The following is a 22,725-nucleotide window of genomic DNA, read 5'->3' on the forward strand; positions in this document are numbered from 1 at the left end:
GTCAGATTATTTCTCAATTGTTTTTATCCAAATGTCATAATATCATGATTGTATAGAAGATAATTAATAAATGACCAAACTAGGTAGGTCAAGAGATCATTATTTTGTCTCCGCTGCAGCACAAGCTGCAGGGAGCATGACCCTCTCTAATTTAGATGCCACGGGCAAATGGAAGATTTGACCTACACTCCCCACATTGGCCAGACGGGCTGGATTGGTTTTGATTGGTCAAAAATTGGCCAACGGTTGTAATTTTAAATTACTTTAAAAAATCGAATCGAACTTTATACACTCGATATTTTTCAAGTTATTTAATTTAGTTTGAGATGCGACTCTAAGCACTAGAACATTTTTAATAACAACGATCATAATATTTCAATCATAAGTTGCATCGCACCAGTGAGCAACCAGCCTTGGCCGACGATTCGAAAGTGATCAGTGAATATTTATTACTCTGTACAGATAACTCCTCCATTACTAAATTGAAATTTAGCTAATCTGCCCCAGATTGAGCTAATGGTTCCTAATAAATTCCACTGTTTTCGGAACCCGGATTTATTAAACGGTAGCTCAGTAAGCCCGATCGTTGTAGGGTTAAGTTAGGCGAGTTAAGACTATTAGTGCCGGTTATTATGGAAGGTTAATTGCAAAAATATGGGCCGAGGAAGTTATTTCGTCCTACCTTCTTTATTCGAAGTTGAATCTTAGCCTTTTATTATTACTTAAGACTATTTTTGCTAATCAATTTTATATCACTTTCTGTCAAATTAATGTTAATTTCGACTTGATAAAAGATTCAGTATTTTAGATAAAGTGGCATTTTTAAACGTTTAATAGACTAAGTAGGTTGGTACAATATCCATTAATAAATTAGCATAGTTAAACGTTGCGTTGGTAACATTAGTTCGTATCTTTATCAAATACCAGTCACATGATAACATTGAAAAAATCCAATTTACTTAATGTTATTATCGCAATGGGTAGGCAGTTTTGGCTTGATGCGTTTTTTGTGTCTTTATTTTACTATGAGTAGGTAATTATTTCTATTTGTCTCTATCCAGTTAGAAAAAATAAATTTCAAAAATATCGTTTGTCAGGTGTGGGGTTCGAACCCACGCTCCCTCTCGGGAACCAGAGCTTAAATCTGGCGCCTTAGACCACTCGGCCAACCTGACTCCGCTTTCTCCCGGCGAAAATTGCGACCTTATTACCCGCGGCGCTGTTGCGAATTTTATGCACATTTTTGCCAACTTTTAACACGAAATAACTTGCTTAATTTACTTTGTTATGTTAACTGGCACTAATAACAGAGTTAACAGTTTAAATGGTTAGTGACCCTGATGCCTTGATTAAACATTATTTGAATTTACTCATCGATGTTAAATGTTTACGCAATATTTATAAGAATTAGTTTGGCCATTGCAATTCAGATAAATTTCTAGAAGCAATTTAAGACTTTAAATAACAGCACTATTATAACGGCTGACTTACGTGCATTTGCATAAAGATGCATATTAATAAAAAGGTGACAATATCATCATTATTCTCGAAGTTTCTTCCAACCGCTGTACCTTTTGACGGGAAACAATCCCAAGTGATACTCATGTGACACTTGACTCTAGACGAACAAAATATAAAAATAAACTTGCTATAAGCAAAGTTTTAACTAAGGTATTTTTCCTTCCAGGTGGCTGGTCTTTCGGCACCCAGAAGTTCAAGGAGATGTCAGCGACCCGCTACGCGCGCCAGACCTTCATCTACTCAGCCATCCCCTACCTGAGGGATAGGAACTTTGACGGTCTGGACATCGATTGGGAGTACCCTAAGGGCGGAGACGATAAGAAGAACTACGTGCTGCTGTTGAAAGGTAAGCTCTTTGATTTCTTCCTTGGTTCCTTTGGGTATCGGGACTTCTGTGCTTCTATTATGATGAGTAGGTACTTGGTCATCGCAGGGTTTGTCTGAACTCTTTGAAAAATAGATTTTTAGGGTCTTCAATAGGAGATGCGTTATTCATTCAAAGAAGATGACAATTTTTAAATAAGCAGTTAGCCATTTTAAAATTTGTGAATTTGAAACACATCGATAGAAGTGGCGCAAGGTGCCAGTTGGTACCTTTTCTCTAGATCATTTAATCTAACAAGGAATTAAATCACATTTCAGTAGGCAGTAACTAATATTGAATCAAAAATTCTGATTTCTTTGAGAGTTAACATATCACTAAACAGGCTTTCATTAAAAATAAGCAATACGCCGAAGTTCAGCTATAGGTGACTAATATGACCTTTGCAATGCTTGTTGTGATAAAAACAACATACTATTACAATGTAACCTTTTAAATCATAAAGCGGTAATTAGATTTCAAATAATGCACCATAAATAAAGTATTACAAAATGGATCCCACTATAAAACTCGGCATTAAACAACGAGCTTTTAGTTCTTCAGCGGTCATAACAATAGGCGATTATAAATAATGTTACTATTGTAAAGACACAGTAATCCAACAAATTCTGGCATAATTTAACAGTTTCTCAATGTGAAGTAAAGTAGTTTATGTAATCTAAAGTCTATCAACGCCTAGGAATAAGACGTACTTATGTTTTATTATTCTTGTTGGACTTTGGATTTTACACTGAAAATAGAGTCCTTTTTTCAAGCTCGCGTTTTCAGCAGGAAATACAAAAATATTTCCTAGCGCAGGCAAATACTAATACTGAGATATTTTAAAGGAAAAGTTACCTTTATGAAACTATTTTTTGCCTGAAGGCTTTTTTAATGGAGCTTTCATTCCACCCATCGAAAGTTTTTTGCATTTTTTGTGAAGAAAAATATCACAAAAAGTGTCATAAAACCTCAATATTACAGTCAAGTGCTTCCTCTTTTCTTCATATTTATTTTTATACAGCGGACATTTGAAATTAGTAATAGAAAATATTCAATATTTGGATTTTCCTGTTAATTTTCCTCTATTTTTCACAAACTGACGTTAATTAGTCAAAACAATAATAACGACAGCTGGCAATTTCAATTAACTAAATTACTTCCACCATACGAGTTTATATTTATAACTTTTATGTTATTCATTCAAATAGAAAAAGCAAACGCATTTTTATATTCAAAATAAACACTGAAACAGCGAATACATTTTCAAAAAAAGTTAGTTTGAATATTTTACGCGTAAAAACATTATATCGTCAGTTGCAGGTTCACTTGGGGTAACTGACAAAATACAGTTTTTCAGTAGAGCCGTTTAAAGTTTTTTTTCGTCTTGAATCGGACATAACTTTTTTCCTATTTAACCTTTTTTGGATCTGTTTTTACAGAAATGCTTAGAATTCTACGCGGTTTTAGATTAAATAAAAAGAATTATCTAATATGTCTTAGTTAAGGAAATAAATTGCAGTTACACCAATGTATTTTTGTACTTTTGACAGTTACACTAATTTTACACCATACTTTTGGAAAAAACATAGGTCAATTGGTGTAAGTACTGCCCAAATTAAAATAATTTGATGTATTTGCTGGGTTTTGTTTACTTAGTTGCTGTTTAATTTACATAAAAGTATTAAAAAATAAGAGAATTCATGAAAAAAATAACATTTCGTCGTTTTCTTTATTTTTTTTTAAATTTTATTAGATGTAACTTTTATTTTATTCATTAAAAAATGTTAAAAAGGCCATGAAAATCAAGAAAATATGTGTATTTAATTTTTTTAAGACAGAAATATTGAAATAACTAAAGTATTACTGTGAAACTAAGTAATTTCAATATTTTTTTAAGCTTTGACTTACCAATACCGTATTTAGCTCAACGGGGCAACTTAAACTGAAAACAAAATGGATTTAATTTCCCACCTCTTTATAGCAATGTTGAATTAAGGTCATGAGTACTACAACAGTAAAAGTAATAGAGTAACAACAGGTTAATGTTAGCAACGCGCAGTGACGCCTAGTTGGCTGGATAGTTGCTCAATTTCAATATATTTTTTTGTTGAGCTAACTTTAACTTCTTTAACTGATACTGCTGGTATATTAATAATGTAATATGCCTTAAAACTTTCTAAATTCCTATTTTATTTCATGTTATAAACCTTAGCAAATCAGTGTAATTGCAAAGTTTTGTAGCAAAATTTTTACATTATTACAGATACACCAATTCAACCTGGTAAAATTATTACAATGTCAGTTACACCAAAATTGTGAAGGAAATCTGAAAAGTTCACACCTGAAAATGTCCGTGTAATTGTAATTTTTTTAAAGCTAGAATTTTTTTACGTATACCATTCGAAAGAGCAGAAAAAACTAAGAAAAACTGTATATTTAACTCAAAAACCGTATTTTGTCAGTTACCCCAAGTGAACCTGCAACTGACGATATAACTTTGTTTTCGACAACCAACTCATAGATTTTGATTTCGTGCATTTTATTTGCAACTAAAATTCCATTTTTATTCGTTTTATTACACCTACCCACATAGGTAAAAAAAGCTTAGCGTGCGCTCGCTTATTTGTCTTTATTTGTACTAAAGTGTAATAAAGTTGTTATTTTTTATTTGAAAAATATTATTATGTTTCGTCTAGGTATTGTATTATTAGATAGGACAAAGACGTAATAGTATACTTTATTTTTACATATTAGTGACATTTCATTAAAAAATCAGTTTCTTTTGCAATTTCTGTTTTGCTTTTATAAGTCTGGGTTTATTTTGCATCATGCACAATGAGCGTGAACAATTTATACACACAATTTAGGATAATTGAAAACATGATCATTATTTTCTTAGTTGTCTGAATAATAGATGATAATAAGACTTTAATTACCAATGTCACTTTGAAGACTTTTCCTAGTAAATTCCTTTGTTTTTATTCGTTTAATAAATATTTATTTGATTTGATTGTACCAAATGAATAAAATATAATTAATATTACCTCTGCAAGAACGGAACTTACATTTTCTGTCCGTTCCTTAATTATTTAGAAACATAATGAGGAAAACAATAATTTGCAGGAAACTACAAAATTGCTCTAAATCTGCAATTTAAAACCATGTCTCAACAAGTAAATAATTGCAAAAAAAAACCCTCATTTCACATAGATCACAATCAGGATCGTGCTTAGAGCTCACGAATCTATTTCGGTATCTCTCATCCGCTCTCCAAACGTAATCTCTGGATGCAATATCGGCGATATTGCGCTGCCCAAATATTGGACTGGCCTAGCGATATGTCCAGCCAGGTATAGTAGAGTCAGGACCGGGATAGAACTGGCAGAAAGTAAAAAAAGAAATAATAACGTGACTTAAGCTTTTTTTGTTTTTTTAGAAGTTAGATGACGCTTCTTCGAAATTTTTTCATTCCTTGGATCAACAGCTGTGATTGGCAGACTTTGGTTGAGCTGCTCTCAATCAAATTGAGATTGCTGGAGGGCTTAGAGTTCTAAGCGCAGTATGGACTAAAAATCTAGTTATTTAATTACGTTGGTGTCTCAGGAATCAAGATTAAAAACTCCATTTCTTAAAATAAATGATGCTGTAAAGCTCGTAATAAAACAGGTCCATGAGCCGAATAAATTGCGTAAGTTTTGGCATCATTCAGCTTCAGCTCACATGAAATTTTATCTCAGTACCTAGCATAAGTAGGATTAGGCAATCAGCCGAAACGCTCTAGTTTTAGTGCTCCAACAAAATTCTGATTAACTTCATAATATAAATCCCTACAGCCCCACGATTTATTACATGTTTACGCTAACGTTTACTTTAGGACTCGGATATATGGCCACTTCTACCGCAGCATAGTGCTGTACGTTATCAAAATACAATTTATCGATAGACCACCGCCACTGCACCTGTCGCCGGCACGGCCCCAGTGCCGCGTGAAATACTATCGATAAAGTTTTGCTCGTTGAGATAATATCGCGGAAGGTTTTATTATTTTTTATAACCAAGTAATTGAATTTAAAATCGTCGTGCTAGACGGTCTTGTAGGTATGTTGTAACGGCAAGAATGTTGATTGCGGTAGTGATAATAAGCTGTCGAAAAAATTGTAGTATTTTTGCAACGAGTGTGTAGAATTACGATTTCTCTTTCGTATTAATCGCGCTTGGAAGCAATAAACCCAGTTGAGCATTGTTTTGCTCGTTTTAATTTTGTTTCAGCATTATTCTCACTGTTGCAGATTATGTTAAAATTAGAATTATAATCGGTTAATATGTAAATAAGTATCACTGACTGAGACTTGTATTGTACGTATTTTTATTTTTAAACATTATTAGCATCACGTTGGTTGCATAACGTTTTTTATGAGAATAACAATTTCAATTTCAGATTTTTTCCTTGAAAAAAATATGGTCACGTGAGGATTTATTATGTAAGTTAATTCCTTAAAAATGCTCAGATAACAATCACATAATAAACGACCACATAATTTGTGATATATTAGACATTATTGGACTTTTAGGAGTGAAGGTCAAGCGATATTGCGCAATATGCAAATGATGTGGACAAAACAACACACAGTATTCTAAGCTATATCATTACTGTTATAAGTAGGCGTCTTGACTACTTGTTTTTGATATCCCAGAAATAATCTTAAAATTAACGATTAAGGAAAAAGTTCATGCCACGACGAGCCAAGAAATATTTAATGATAAACATTTTAACAGAATTAATAATGCATTAAAATGGAGTAAATTATTTGCGTTTTAATTTTAAGAGCAACTTTATACCATGATTGATTGATATTAATACTACTAACCTGCTAAGAGCCATAGATAAGAAACGTACCTAAGATTTCCATGTAGATAATACAAGGTGCTACAAAATTATGACGAAGATGAAAAAATTAATCCTTATTATTTACGAAGGCAATTCAGACATAAATATTGGTTGCTGATCTTTATTTAAACAGTATTTTAAACTTATGAAAGGGAAGCCCCTTTCATTAGTTTTGGTATCTTATCGATTACCTAAACCTGCATTTGAATAACATCACTAACTTTATAAAGGACCGTTTAGATTAAAACATCAAAACTCGAGGCACGTTGCATCAATGTTTCTTGTCACGACGCTCCAGTCGTGGCTTAGCCGAAGTGTACTAGCTTCACAATTATTAGGTGTTTCGCAAGGAACCGTGGTGGGCCTGAAAGTTTAGCAACGCTTTAACTGGGCTAAATGCGCTTTATTTTATAATCTGTGGAAATGGGAGTAAGTAAGCCTCGTTTTATGAAAATCTGAACTGTAGTTTTCAGTTTCGATATTTTTTTGTAAAAGACTAAACTTTTTTTTAATACTTATTTCAATTTGAAATTCGGAACTATCGTTAGTTTGGTGATATAAAGGAAGATAATCTTTTTTTTATTTATAACTGTCATGTGAGGTGTCAAATGAATTAACTTAATATCGTAAAGATCTTCCGATTTTAAAGTGCATGTTAAAATTATTTACGAAATATTACTGTTAATTTACAGCAACACAGTGCCGTTGCTTCGTCCAATCTTAAGTAATATTTCAAATTGGCAAGACAGCTTTTAAGAACGCAGCAATACCGCATTCTTTTTATAAAACGTCACCCAAACTTTGTCAAAATTATTCTCAAAAGAGTTGAATTAAGCCTCCAATACTGACGCTAATTAGGCAAACATTCAGCCTGAAAACCACAAACGTAATCCTAGAAACTTACTGCAAAGTTATTGTTTATTTTCAAGCAAAACGCCATAACTGTCAACTATAGCGAACTTTAATAACTGCGATAAAGTTAAACGCCATCTTAACGGGCTGCTGATTGCAGCTCGCTGTTTGCCATGCATTTGCCATACATCCTCATGCAACTTTCATGGCAAGGTGTTATGAGCCTTGGTGTAAGGGAGAAGGGTTGGATTTCATTTGGGCGGATGCGGGAGCTTTAATTTAAGGAGCCAGCGCGGAAATAGATGATTGCTCTGAGCCTCCACACTTGCATTATGAAGTTTATTATATGGAAAAGGACTATTGTTTATTTTCGTTTGACAGTTTGACTTTCCCCCGGGACAAACTTGACCTTCACTGGTTGGGTTTTTATTGGCGGTCAAGCTGTAGATCCTGGCTACACACGAGTTGCAGCGGTGGGAACGAGAAGTGGGAATAATCCGGTCCCGTAACAGGACTATAGTAACTTTAAATCAGTTTTATTTCTTGGATTAGCGTGGGATGTAGTTTGGACGTGATTATTACAACTTACAAGACGATTATAAAGCGCTTTTGTGTATAGAGACTGAGCTTTGTAGAGTTCTTCTCGCATGTAGAGTTTCTTTACTTTTTTATATGGAATCTATACTAATATTATAAATGCGAAAGTAACTCTGTCTGTCTGTCTGTCTTGCTTTCACGCCTAAACCACTGAATTGATTTTGATGAAATTTGGCATAGAGATAGTTTGAGTCCCGGGAAAGGCCAGGGTAGTTTTTATCCCGGTTATTGAAACAGGGACGTGTGGGATAATGTTTTTCTGTGACAGACAAAATTCCACGCGGGCGAAGCCGCGGGCGGAAAGCTAGTAAATAATAATATATTAAAACGACGAACGAAATATTTCATTTCAGAGGCGAGTCTATAGTAAATACTAATATTTGCTGGACACAGTTTATTTGTGAATACTCTACTATTTACCTCGCATTCATTTTCATTTATTGATATAGTACGAGAGTACTTTACATGCTAAATGATTAATGCTTTATTGTAGGTAATAAAGCGTATTTTTTTTAATTCTGAATAGTGTAGTAAGTAAAGAGCTCAATATTGTTGATGAGCTAATGCAAATACATTATTAAATATTGTAGTTGGTTTCAAATGGTTCGCTTTTGAAAGTCAAATGTCATTTTCTAGTATTTTTATTGTAAAACATAAGATTTAGCTACTTTCTTAGGCTGAGTTGCACCAACTTACTTTAACCGTAACTATAACAATAACCGGCGTTTTTTGTTTGACAGATTTTTGACATTTATTAAAGTGAGATGATTCATCTCAGCCTAAGTCTTTGTCAAGTTATTGTAATCTAAAGCTGCTTTACAGTGTTTAGATTAACTTAACGACCAAAATAGCGCGGAGCGTGGCCTGGTGCACTGAAAATAGCAAGCCTTTTGAAGGCTTAGTTTCAGGCTCCAGTCTACCATTTATTTTTAATAGTGAAAACTACGAGTAGGTGCTTATTGGTGTATGACAAAATTCATACAATCCCCTTCCATACAATGTTACCATTTGAACAGAATCTCATCAAGGCGCTAGGCGCGTTGTATTTGTTCAAAACACAAGTCCTTAATTGGTACTCTGGATGTGCTCAGCTGCAATTGCCACCGAATAGTGAAACACTAGCTCAGCTCATTAAAATTATGATAATGAGGCCAAAAATAGTGCGTAATATACACAGACAGTGACTTAATGTATAAAATTGGAACTTATATAACTAGAAAGTAACTTTTATTTCGAATAGCGGTTATCATTTATTATTTTTGACATCACAAACTAATGATCTGTGACAAAATTCAAGGGGTCTGGCGCTGAGGACAAAAGTGGCGGAAAGACTCAGTTAGTTACCTTTATCAGCCACATCCTATAAGTATTACAGGAATATACCAGATAATATGTGACAAGTTCATGCACTTGTTAGATTTTTGGGCATTAGTCATTTGTAAATTAGGAAATATTAATGTATTAATGCAGATTCTTTAAATAATAAAGTTACTACAAAAAGAAGAATAATAATAAGCAAAATCTAGCATAAATACTCTATGTTATATTTCTATCATATCGTTTTATACCGTGGAAATATATAGGACTGTAATTTAATAAGTTCCAAATTAAAAATCCAATTTCAAATTCAAATAGTTTATTCAGTATAAAGCCCTTTTCCAGGGCACTTATACACGTCCCAAATATAGCTTGCCCTACCACCACTTCGGGACAACATGGGCTGGTGCTGAGAAGAAGTGGCGGAAGAAACTCAGTCACCTTTGTCAGCCTCTTTTCCAACCAGTTACAATAATTTATAACTTACATAAAAATGAGTAATCTAGCAGTAATTACGTCTTATTTATTATTAACATTTGGACGGTATTTTGTACAACCAGTATTTATAATCAAACACACAGAACACAAGTTCTAAGTTAGGTTACGTTAAGATTTAGGTTTAGGTTAGGTTAAGAGTTAGGTTTAGGTTAGGTTATGACTTAGGTTCTGTACCATAACATAACCGGCAACTATAAGCATTGTCCTTCTTTATACTGGTCATCAAATTACCGACCCGACCCCGTGGCATGTCACCATCAATTGGCCAGGTGTCAATATAATAAGCCTGGTGCAGCCACATAGCCAGGTGTTAATACAATATCACAATAATACAATACAATTACACAACAAGCATAATAATAGTACCAATAAACAATAAGTACTTAACTTTGGTCAGCATCACCTCAAAGATCCGTCGAGACTGCTCTCCATTTTTTTTTTTTTTTTTTTTTTGAAGGGACGCGCGCTGGTAGCTTGAGGAGCTTTTCCAGCTTCACCGGGCAGAGTGGCGAGTACAGAAGGTACTCTAGCCGTTTGGCGATCGTCGGTGCGCGTGCCGACGAGGCCGAGTGTGGGCTTCGCGAAGCGAAGCCCAGGCTCGTCCGCGTCGGTCGCAGACCGACGTTCGCGATCGGGCCGTATCGAGCGCATAAGGCGCCCGATCAGTGGCGAACCCAACTAGAGGGTTGCCCACCGCGGTGTTGGACCAAAGTCCAGCCTACGGCGGGCTCACTCTAGTGGGCCCGATCGAGGGGACTACGGACGCGGCCTGAGGGCGCCGCGGTAGGCTCGGACCTCGGCTCAGGCCGTGTCCGGGGGACGGATAGGGGAGAACCGGCCCGGTACATGTCTGTACCGTCCGAAATGGAAAGCAGGGCCTCGTACTCGCCGGCGAGTACGGTGTAACGAGCTACTGTGTTGTGGAGTAGTTGGCGTGCTTAAGGCAGTGATGTCTGTGTTCAAAAATTCGGTAATAGGATCGTCCGGGTCGTCTAGGACATGCCTAGGTCGTCGGTATTGGGCAGCGACATCTTTCTGGGGTGTATACGTGGCGGCGCTAACGATAAGAGGGTTCTTGTGGTTGATCGCTTTATCAAAGTAGCGGCGAGAGGCTTCTTTCATAAAGTGATCAATCGATGGGATCTCGAAATCTCTATGGAGATTCGTATTACGCACGAACCACGGGGCATCCGCGGCTCGGCGTAAGAATTTGTTTTGGAGGGTCTGGAATTTCTTAAGGTCTGTGCAGGAAGTGTGAGCAAACACCGGACTGGCGTGAGTCAACACTGGACGGATGCAGGTTTTGTAAATTGTCAACTTATTTCTAAGTGACAATTTACTTTTCCTTCCAACTAGGTGGTAGAGTCGGTGGATGTAGTGGTTCGCACGGCTCAAGACGCGTCTGAGGTGCGGAGCGAACGTTAATCTCTGGTCGAGGGTGACACCTAAGTATTTGGCCTCACTTTTCCAAGGAATAGTTTGGTCAAATAAGGTGAGATGGGTGGGGACATTAGGACGAGTGCGAACCGGAGGACGTTTCGCAGACAAAGCCCTAGAAAAGTACACTGCTGCACTTTTTTCGGGATTTACCTCGATACGCCACTTCCTGAACCATTCGCCTAATTGTGTGACTGCGCGTTGGAGCGCCAAGATGACGTAATTCCGATTACGTCCGGACTTGTAGAGTGCGGTGTCGTCCGCAAAGAGGGCTAAATCCGTATGCGGGTATTTGGGGATGTCATTGACGTACAATGAAAAGAGGATGGGCGAGAGCACGGAGCCCTGGGGGACTCCGGCTCTTATGGGGCGGGGGGAGGAGAGGGAGCCATCTACTCGGTAACGAAAGGTGCGATTCGATAAAAAGTCACGTAAGATGTGCACGAGACTGTCCGGCACACCGAGTTCGTAAAGCTTGTAAATCAAGCCATTGTGCCAGACTTTATCGAATGCCTTCGCTACGTCAAAGAATAGCACTCCTGTCCCTACGGGTGGCTTAGCAGTGAGGCCGCTAAGTATGTGCTCCGTTAAGCGGTGCACCTGTTGTACGCAGGAATGTGAGGCGCGGAAGCCAAACTGTTCGTTTATTAAGAGATTATTAGAAAAAACATAATCTCTTAATCGAGAAACAATTATACGTTCGTATAACTTACCCATGGTCTTTAAGAGACTGATGGGTCTGTAGCTTGTGGGGTCAGCCAGTTTCTTACCGGGCTTCGGGATGCCAATGACTTCTGCCTCTTTCCACGCGTCGGGAAAGATGCAGTGAGACATGGCCGCGTTGAAAATAGCAACTAAGAGGTATACTAGGGGGGCGGGCAGGGCGCGTAAGACTCTATTAGAGATACGGTCCGGGCCGGGGGCTTTGTTGGGACGGAAACCTTTGATTATCGTTCGCACCTCGTCGACGTTGGTCGGGTCTAGGGTTGTGGTCGGAGGGAGGGCGGCTCTACGATCGACTTCGCTGTCCACCATGCGGAGGTGGGCAGAGTCTACTGGGAGGGTACTGGGGGAGCACTGTGCTTCTAGACTGTCGGCTAGACATTCGGCTTTGGCGTCGTCGTCAAACGCAAGCGTTTGATCGGGACGTAAAAGCGGTGGCGTGGACGCTACGGTGTCGGACTTAAAGGCTCTCGTCAACTTCCAATAGGCTTGGTGAGATGGCGAGATTTCTTTAAGTAGATCATCCCACTGATTGTTACGGAGTTCCGCGATACGAGCCTTGACAGCGCGCTGTAAGGAACGTAGGCGGACTCTGTTTTCCTCGGTTGGATAAGCGTCATAATCGCGAGTGGCTGCATTCTTTGCCCTCAATAGCTCTCGCGCGTCGTCCGGCAACCTGAGACGGTGGTTAGCCATCGCAGGCACTTGCCTAGACGAGTCGCCGATGGCGACCGAGATGTGACTAGTGAGGGCATCGATCGCGTGAATAGTTTCGTGAGGCGAAACTATGTCGTCGGGGATTGAGGACAGTTGTGGGCTCTGACAGTTCCCAAGTCTTACCTTGAGTTTGTCCCAGTCCACAACTGTCTTCATAGTGGGTGTGAGAAATTCCATCTATTTATACCCAAATTCTCCCTCTTTTTACTCAACTCCGATTGGTCGGCCTAAAACGACCAATCAGAACAGTCGACCAATCACCGCACAGTATTTTATAACTATTTTTATTCGGAAGCGGAAGTTGGAGTTTGTCATTTTACAATATATTAAAAATAGGGTAATATTATCTTTCATATTATTTAGAATCGGTGATCTTAATTAAATTCTGAATTATTAAGAAACCAAAAACCTTACAATAAATTCTAATTTACGAATTATATAAATCTGAATTTTATAATCTGTCAGTTAATATGGCGGCTGTGCAATGTTTTGTGTGTGTAGTGTTTAACAAGTTAAATAGTGTACCAATTATACATTTTTACCATGGAATATTAATATAAATCAGGTATGTACATATAAATATCCTAACACACTCTTATCTAAATATCAACTTAAGTAACATTTTTAATCGAATATCAAGACAATATTAAATTGGACCAAACCAATAAACACAAACGAAATAATTACTTTACACACACCGTAATCAATCGTTCAGCATCGTTAATCTAAGCCCGTCGGCCACGGATCATTAGTGGAGTGTACGAAACTGCGTACTGTCGCGAGTCTTTTAATTGCTACCCTACATGCGTGTGTTAATTATTACTTAATTGCAAGGGCCCTTCCGAAATTAACTAAGTTCCGGGTACAGTCAGCTAGTTCATGACACCCAAAGTAGCCAAAAAGTTCGCAACACGTCTTTGTTACAATTTGAATAAGGTTGTGTTGTGTGTGACGAACCACTTTGGTGTGACGAACCTCTTTGGTGTCACGAGCTATTTGACGCTGACTATACATAGTTGGTTTAAGTTTTAAATGCTGGTTTAACTTTTCAGTGTGATAAATGATAGATCATGGAATAGACTTAATATCTACCTATAGCCGTATTCAAATTACCTAAGTGCTTGTTCAATCGACATTATGTATGTGGTGGCTATACATATAGACATGTTGTTCAGATAATACTTACATCCTACTAATATTATAAATGCGAAAGTTTGTATGGATGTCTGGATGTCTGGATGTGAACATGTTTGTTACTCTTTCACGCAAAAACTGCTGAACGTATTTTGATGAAACCTTACAGTATTATTGTTTATAGCCCAGAATAACATATAGGCTATAATTTATGACGATCTGTGACAAACTAAATTTCACGCGGGTGAAGCCGCGGGCAAAAGCTAGTGGTAAATAAAGAAGTGAATTATGTAGATGTAGAGTCTATATTGTTATAATAATTCTCGTAATTAATTTTAACATCGAAATAATGCATGTAGACAGGTAATCCGCTTCATAATAAGAAATTTGCTACAAGTCGTGAGCCGACACAAACATCCTTATTACAGTTCGTTAGCAAAATTACAATAATAATCACATAATAATTACGTAAAAATAATAGTGACCTAATTCAAAAAGGAACAAATGTGTCTGCATCCAAAAAGGAAGTGTTGCTCATAGATGCAGTCCTTGACATTTCGCGAAGGCGATGATGCGTGTTGTACAGAAATTATTTGAATATTTTTGTAAGTCTCTAAATAACCGAGTTTCGTGGAATTTGTCTTAGAACATCATCCAAACAGTAGCCTATTAAAGATATGACTTGGCTTAGTGCTTTATGACAAGAATCTCCTTATTCTCAGTCGTGATAGTGCGCGTGCGACCTTTCAATCCCACTGTCACGTAGACATTTATAAATATGCTATTTTAAAGTGTAAGTAATGCGGTAATATTTAAATATTAGAAAGAAAGAAAGAAAAATGTTTATTTGGTCCAAAACAATTATTACAATTTTACAGTTCAAAGTATTTGTAAATGTTTGAACCAAAATGGTATCCGTTCAGCATTGTGTCCTGCTCTGAGGTAGACCCCAGAACAGGACGCTGTAATTCTGCGGAGGTAATACGGTAATTATTACCGTAATTACTTAGCTGTTCCCAATTACCCTACTCTCCTCTACACTCTTGACAAAGTAGTCATAATAATCATGAGTGGTCATTTGTTGTGAGCGGATCTTGCTCGCCTTATGAGATCTCACCATCTTTTCCTATTGATGATCAACTCTTTCACTCGTGCAGGAATACCTAAATCAGTGTAAATACAAATGAGTAGGTCATCTTCGTAGAAACGCACCCAGCGCGGTTTGTATGTGAGCGCGCCAATATACGTATGCGGCGCGCACGCACACACTAACAAAATTTAGCGGGGATTAGCGGGGAGCCAGTCGTGGTTGCGCCTAAATGCAGGAAATGTCAATTAGTTCATGGCTATAAAAATACAATATGTTCATTAGTTAGTAATACGTGTTTATCAGTGCAGTGTACAATCATTATATTCTTGTTCTTCTTGACCCTCCTAAAGTTGAGGTCAATTATTTCCGATATTTGGCCAAAGACTTTAAATACTTCCTTGTTTTAAGTAACATTGCATTAAAACGTTACTTAACAGCGTACTTGACATGGTATTTAAATAAATAATAAATAAATATCCTTAGACATTTTTACACTGCGCTTCTAGTCCCAAACTAAGCAAAGCTTGTACTATGGGTACTAGACAACGGATATAAACATACTTAAATACTTTTTTTTTGTAAATACATACTTATTATACATAGAAAAATTAAAATTGCAAAGGTTAAAAAAGCTTTTAGTATGGGGACCAGATAAATTGATGACCATAAGTAATAAAAATTAGATACCTCAAAGTAACAAAAATATACTAATGTGCATTTATGACGCAGAGCAATGAGGGATTTCACGAAACCCATGCCGAAATTAGAGTGAAAGTCGATCATTCTCATGTCACACTACCCTACGAGGTGACAGAGAATTAGCGGGTGTATTACTATGACTTATGTAGAAAACGCGAGTATTATTTACATTTTTTGTTTCTATTTTTGTTTACATGATGACAAAGGGTTCCCCGACCCCAGAGTGCCCGGGCAAAGTGTGCCACGGCCGTGTGAATTATTGAAGCGAAAACATTATTAATTGCGACACAGCACGGCCCACCGTTGGTTTATACTTTATTGTTCTTTTGCTGACCCCTCGCTTTGGGAATTGGCGATAGCTTCTGCCGTATTGTTGAGTATTGAGTGCTTTTTTGTTTGTTTAATGTACTGTCAATATGCCAATCGTGTTGATTGAACAATTCATTTATTTCATGACCATTTAAAAAAGTTTTGAAGACAACTTAGAAGGTGAACATAACTATAAATAGATGATGGCAATAGGTAAATAAATCCAAATATTTAATGGACTAATTTCGCTAATCGTTTTTATTTCAAGGAGCAAGCATCGCATAATACCTGCACGGCACGTCAATTTAAGTCACAGTAACCTTGTAAAGTTAAACAATCTTTCGTCTATACCTAAAACTATTAAAATTCACAGCTCCCAATGAATAGTCAATCCCTGTTATATTACAAAACAAGCAAGATTCTCCAAAAGCAACAAACAATCCAGCTTATAATTCTCGCCGAGTCGCTTACATATTCACAACTGTAACACAGTTAGATCCCAGTTTACCTGGTAAGTCCTCGGTGCTTAGTCTCCAAATAGGGCGAAATGCGCATATCTAATAAGCTTTCTAACTGTTACTAATCTCATTTAAATATTTGCCACTGAAGGAAAGCGAGGACTGGCAGAGTGCCACCGTCAAGGTCTGCCACAGTTGCTTGAAGTGTCAGTAAATCATGTGCAAAGTGTAAGAGACGAACTATTGATGGAAAAAATGCGGAAGGCATATTTTTATTAAATTAACCTTGCACACGTAGGTACAAATCTTTTAGTCCCAAACTAATCCTTTTACTAATAAAAAGTTACACAGTTGTTAACTGTTTTAAAATGTCATTTCCATACTAAACGTCACTTTAAAACACTATTCAACGAGCGTGTAAGTTTTATTAGTAAGGGGGTAAATGTATAAAGAAAGCTAAAAATACCGATATTTTGTAACTACCACATACTTAAATGACAGTTCTCCCCGGTTCTCCTAGTGCAGGCCAAATCCCTTATTCACCATTGGTAAATATGATTATTATTTATGATGCATAAAAATATCTAGATCAATACAAACAGATTCCTATTCTAATAAATTGCCTATTGTCACAGCATTTCTAGTGGATAATATCCTTTTGCTCACCAATGCGTCTAGAATCTAAACAACCTATTTACACTATAAAAATCATGCTCAATGCATTCTTTACGTGTGCCGAACATAATTCATATCGCGTTCGCAGCGTGTATTATTACAGCGTTTAATATGTAAGTAGACTTACTGTTTCCCCTCACGTGTGGTCAAAGGATTGCAGTCGGTGCACAGCATTCATATTTCATTTTCCTATGCGGCATTCGATTTCTATGACTTCAAAGGCTGTGTAATGATAAAATTGTGGTGGCAAAATGGAAAACTAAGATAGCATTGATTGGTATATATTCAGGACAGTAGACAATAATCTAGGAGGTAGGATAATAAAAGTAATATTATGTTGTAGATCAAATTAATAGGCCCCTTTTAATAACCGTAACAAATTGTACAAAAAACAATAATAAATTAGTATTACCTAACACTAAACATTAATTGATACCGACACATTTTTTATGTAATGTATAGTTATTAATCAAAATTAAACCTATTACGAAACACCTAACAAATTATAAAAAATACCTTCAGTTACCAACGTCGTCGTCACTTTAAAAATATTACCTCCTCGTCCTACCCGTAGACAGGTAAAAAGTAGCAAAATTCAAATATCCCGCACAAGATTCACACCTGAAACACACCCTATATTTTATCACGTTCCAAAGTCACAGTGCGAAGTAACAGGAATTCAATTTGCGCGTCTCTTTGGACTGCGTTGTGCCAACCGTGAACAACGCTGCCAAAGGTGTGCATGAGCTTGGTCTCTATGCATTTGCCAATTTGGAAATACGCTTCCAAACACGTTCGTATTTATCAAAGGGTCGTCGCTTTGAATCACTGTCCTACCTGTGCAGTTGTGTACTAAGACAGATGTAATTAATATGATAGATTTGTAACTTTATTAACTAGATTTATGAATCGCCTAATGTTTTTGTGACCCTTATGCTGAGTTGCACCTCCTAATTTTGACCGTAACTACAACGATAACCGGTATTTTTCGTATGGAATCTGGCAGATTTTTGACGTTTGTTAAAGTTAGTAAGTAATTTGACAAATTATTCAAGCAAACAAAAGTGCACGTCTGATATCCTGTCAACTTTTTAAAATCTAGTAGTACTTAATTATAAAATATTACCGCATCATCTGTCGGGTGGATGATCGCCTCTTAATGCTTGTTCAGTATTGTACTCGCCTACGCTATTGTAATGTCAATTAACAATCATATTGCATCGTCATTATTTTTATATAATAACATCGTATTATTATTCTTGACACAACTAGCACTTGTACAAGAAATGAGGTGTTGTGACACTTTCTCTCCTTTTTTATCACTGTGAAATTGCGTAACTCGTTCAATCACCCTGTATTACATGAAGGTGTACAAGAATACCGGTGAAACCTTTTTCAATTTTCAATAAGTGTTTATGTAAAAGGGTTGGAGAACAGCGTGGTGAGACTAAAAGTTTTGCATAAACACATTCTCTGTACATTTACATGTTGTAGCGGGTTCATAACTGAAACCTGAAACAGTTGAAAGAAAGGAATGTAAATGAGGTTTATTTATAAAAAACATTTCAGCTGCATTGTGTGATCTCGTTTTAACGAAGACTCTTGATATAAATATAGAAAACGATGTGAAAATCGTGAAATAGAAGCAGCTGCGATGAATTTTGCAGAAACAAGCGTAATGGAATTCGGTGACTCGGCGAAATATTTTGATATATTATACTATAATCTGTCTCTTTCACTTACCCCGGGGTGCTGGTATGAATGACGAATATAGTGAAGCCAATATAAAAACAGTTTTACGAGTAATGCCCCCATCGGCATCGCTTCAATGCGTATGGTAGAGAAGGTTTATGACGTGATATTTTATTTCAGGACCTATCTGTTTATTTTAGAGAGGAGGACATTTTAAGGTTTTAAATATTTAAGGGTCCAGTGGAGATAATCAATGTTACAGATTCGGAGGTGATTAGTAATTAGCAGGTAACCATAACAGGTTAAGAAAATTATCTTTATATGCAGGTACTTATGTGCCTACGATAAATTCAATGACTTAAGTACTCGTAGCTGCTAATATGGACAAAACATTGAGTGCCAGTTATTTGCAATGTTCTATAACATTCAATTAGTCACTTACTTTTCTAAAAGATCTGTTAAATGTAATTGAATTTTCTCTTTTTACAAAAGTGTTAACTTACGTAAACAATTTACTTCAACACTACCTCATTATTTGCGTTACGAAATCGCTGAGACAATTATATTCATTATATCCTTTCATTTCCTAAAGCACTTATGTCACATTAGGTATTTCTACAAACTGACATGGCCATATTATTATTATTACAAACGGTTGGTTGCCAAACTGGTATTTAGTGGTCGGACCAGCTGATTGCATTTTGAAAGTACTTGCATATTTCCGATGAACGGCGACTGGGGGCATACCAGACGAATTCTTAGCCTGATCGAGGACTATTATTATTACTAGAATACGTAAGCCTACTTGTTTGAGACTTTCAATTACTAAGGTACAGTCACAGCACATGAGACTATGTATATTTGAAAAATGATCTGTATTACAACTAGATAAGACGCCCACTGTTTAGCTTGATATACTGTCGTACTTTTATATTTCGTTCGTTCGTTCGTTTTAGCCAAATGACGTCCACTGCTGGACAAAGGCCTCCCCCAAGCTTTTCCACAATGGACGGTCCTGCGCGGCCCGCATCCAGGCTCCTCCCATTCTAAAATGTATTATTAGACAATTATTTACCGTAGACTAGGCCCATAGCGTACTACGAAGGATGTCTTAAATTTAGTATGTAATTTGACTGTTCCTCGATGATGGTGAAAAGATTGACTATCACTATTTAATATGTTAAACATCAGTCATCGTCAGTTTCAGAAAAATAACGTCCACTGCTGGACAAAGGCCTCTTCCATGGATTCCCACAGCCGATAATGTTTTGAACAAATTTTATTATTTGTAGACCCCACAACTAGTTAGTCAAGTAATAAATTAACGTCACCAGTGACTAGTCGGCTGCACTTTACCGCAGTCAATGCATCCCAGACATTGTCCTTGCGACAGTAATGCCATCCGAACCTCCTTTCGAAAATACCTCTCTCGGATGCAGCGATTTGAATATTTGGATAATCGACTAACAGGTAATCAATTATGAAAATCGTCAGTTATTTCGCTAATCGGGACGTGGATTCTGTTGCGAAAGATCGTCAATCAATTTAAATTAGGCATGTTCCTCCATAACGTTATGTTATATGCAGACATTGTAATTATTTATCTATTTATAATATATTAATTAATAAAAAAATAATATAATTCTGATTTAAGATCAATAATAAAATCAAAGTTATAAATTATTACTAAACTATTGCCTAATACATACACAATTCGGAAAATATTGAAAATTAAATAAGAATTACTAAAACTAACATAATTTGGAATAAGCAGTACAAAATCTGATAAATTAACGATTTAACTGACTTATCTATTATTATCAGTAAAATTATGAACTCTACAATTCTAATCATAAGTCGACCATTGGCAAAATGCTTAAGGTGTGACCTTTTTGTTGGACCACAATCTAACTTCTCACCAAACAGGTATGCAAAATTTTATTTTCGTACCTGCAGGATGTACATCCTATGAACGGTCCATAAATCTAGATAGTCCGCGATCAAAGTCAAAGCTTGAAAGGCAGGTAAAGGTCGAGGATGTTTTACCGTCTCTTTTCTAGTTTGAGTGTGTTTTGCAAGGTAACAATGGTTTAAAGTTGATGTTATATTTTATAATACTTCTGTAATAACCTCGTCAAAAGAGTGACCTAAGACACGCTCAAAGATCCTTCAATTTGGCTGTAGGTATAATCTTAACTATAACATAAGTAATTACAATTACAATTACAATTGTAATTTGGAATCAGTGATAAGTGTTTTGAAGTATCTAAGAATCCGTCAATCTAAAATGCATTAGCATTGATATATTTTTATTGTTACATATCGCAACTGCCCAACTACCAATTTATTCGTGCGTGAACCAGACAAATTAACAAAACGGCCCTCTTTAACTGACCTCACCAGCCGGGCTAGGTTGCGCGCGATGATATACCTACTTTATCGACGTCAAAATGTATTGGCAAAATCGATAAAATGACATGATAGCCTTACAATAATCAAACCTAATGTATAGTACACCAACAGGCCGTCAATAACATTACGTTTCAAGACGACCCATATTCACACTGCTACACCCCTTTTATAACCACACCATGATAATGGAATGCTTCGCTTTATAAATCATAGTTAGCATTATTTATGACCCCGACAACAAACCAACGAATTTCTGCAGCGACCTTGTTTTGTTAATTACTTTGACTTTACTATTGTTTTTGGAATGTAACTTTTGTTATTTATTTTTAGTTGCAGTAGCCAAAGCTTTTGGAAAATGTAGCTATAATCGAGAATAGATCATTTTTCATTAAATCTTAAATAAAACGACATCATATTTTTAATCTATCACGATATTTCCACAAATGAATATATTCCACTTCTTTTGTTATTTGCATTAAGTTACCTCGATTTTTTAAAAGTTGTGATCATTAAATCCGACTTCTAAATAACACAACCAATTTTATAAGCGTCATAATGAAAAAACGAATTATCCTACAATGCAGGACTATTCCCACCTCTCGTTCCCACCGCTGCAACTCCTGTGTAGCCAGGATCTACAGCTTGACCGCCAATAAAAACCCAACCTGTGATCCTACGATACTCATTAACTTCTTTCTTTGTTACAGAACTGAGAGAAGCATTCGAAGCAGAAGCCCAAGAAGTGAAGAAACCCCGTTTACTGCTCACTGCTGCCGTACCTGTAGGTCCTGACAACATCAAGAGTGGATACGACGTGCCTGCAGTAGCCAGGTATGAAAAACTGGAGCACCCACACCTTGTTTTCCATTCCCAATTAATGAGCAAAATGGTTTTACAGCTTTATCACATAAGAATACTGATGACCTTTTTTTTTCGGGGAAAAAATACATTTAATTGCATACCTACCCACCCTGCGGAAACAGGATAGGTAAATGTGGGACTTCCCAAGTCAGAAAGACAAGGAATACCTACTAAAAAGACCCCGGTGCTCCATGTCCCAAGACAAAGTTACATTCGTCTTTAAATCAAATTAATTGCAGAAAAAGTTGATAGCACGAATCGCTCTACTCTACGACCTCAGTGATCCGACGAAATTATATCATAACAACATAACAAAAAACCATCGCGAAAGCCATAACGCATTTCTATTTAAATGCTGACCCAAATAAATTATTCACGGGCAAACAAAAAATATTGTCGCACCAAACGACATTGCGAAATTTTCTCTAGTTAATATTCAAGCTAGTTCAAACCATACATTCTCCCGGCGAAATACAATACG

General features: G+C 36.6%; 1 protein-coding gene and 1 non-coding gene across 2 annotated transcripts in view; one reads left to right on the forward strand and one right to left on the reverse strand.

Annotated features, from left to right (window-relative positions):
• LOC135074380 (probable chitinase 10) overlaps positions 1 to 22,725 on the forward strand; it is a 141,533-nt gene that overhangs the window by 97,747 nt on the left and 21,061 nt on the right. The window contains exons 5-6 of the mRNA XM_063968649.1: positions 1,688 to 1,867; positions 22,091 to 22,214. Of these exons, the coding sequence (XP_063824719.1) occupies positions 1,688 to 1,867; positions 22,091 to 22,214 (304 nt within the window). The remainder of the gene's footprint in view (positions 1 to 1,687; positions 1,868 to 22,090; positions 22,215 to 22,725) is intronic.
• On the reverse strand, positions 1,092 to 1,175 carry Trnal-uaa (transfer RNA leucine (anticodon UAA)). Its single transcript has one exon. It is a non-coding gene; the product is annotated as a tRNA-Leu (tRNA).

The sequence above is a fragment of the Ostrinia nubilalis genome, chromosome 9 (genome assembly GCF_963855985.1).
Source record: "Ostrinia nubilalis chromosome 9, ilOstNubi1.1, whole genome shotgun sequence".
Lineage (NCBI taxonomy): Eukaryota > Metazoa > Arthropoda > Insecta > Lepidoptera > Crambidae > Ostrinia > Ostrinia nubilalis.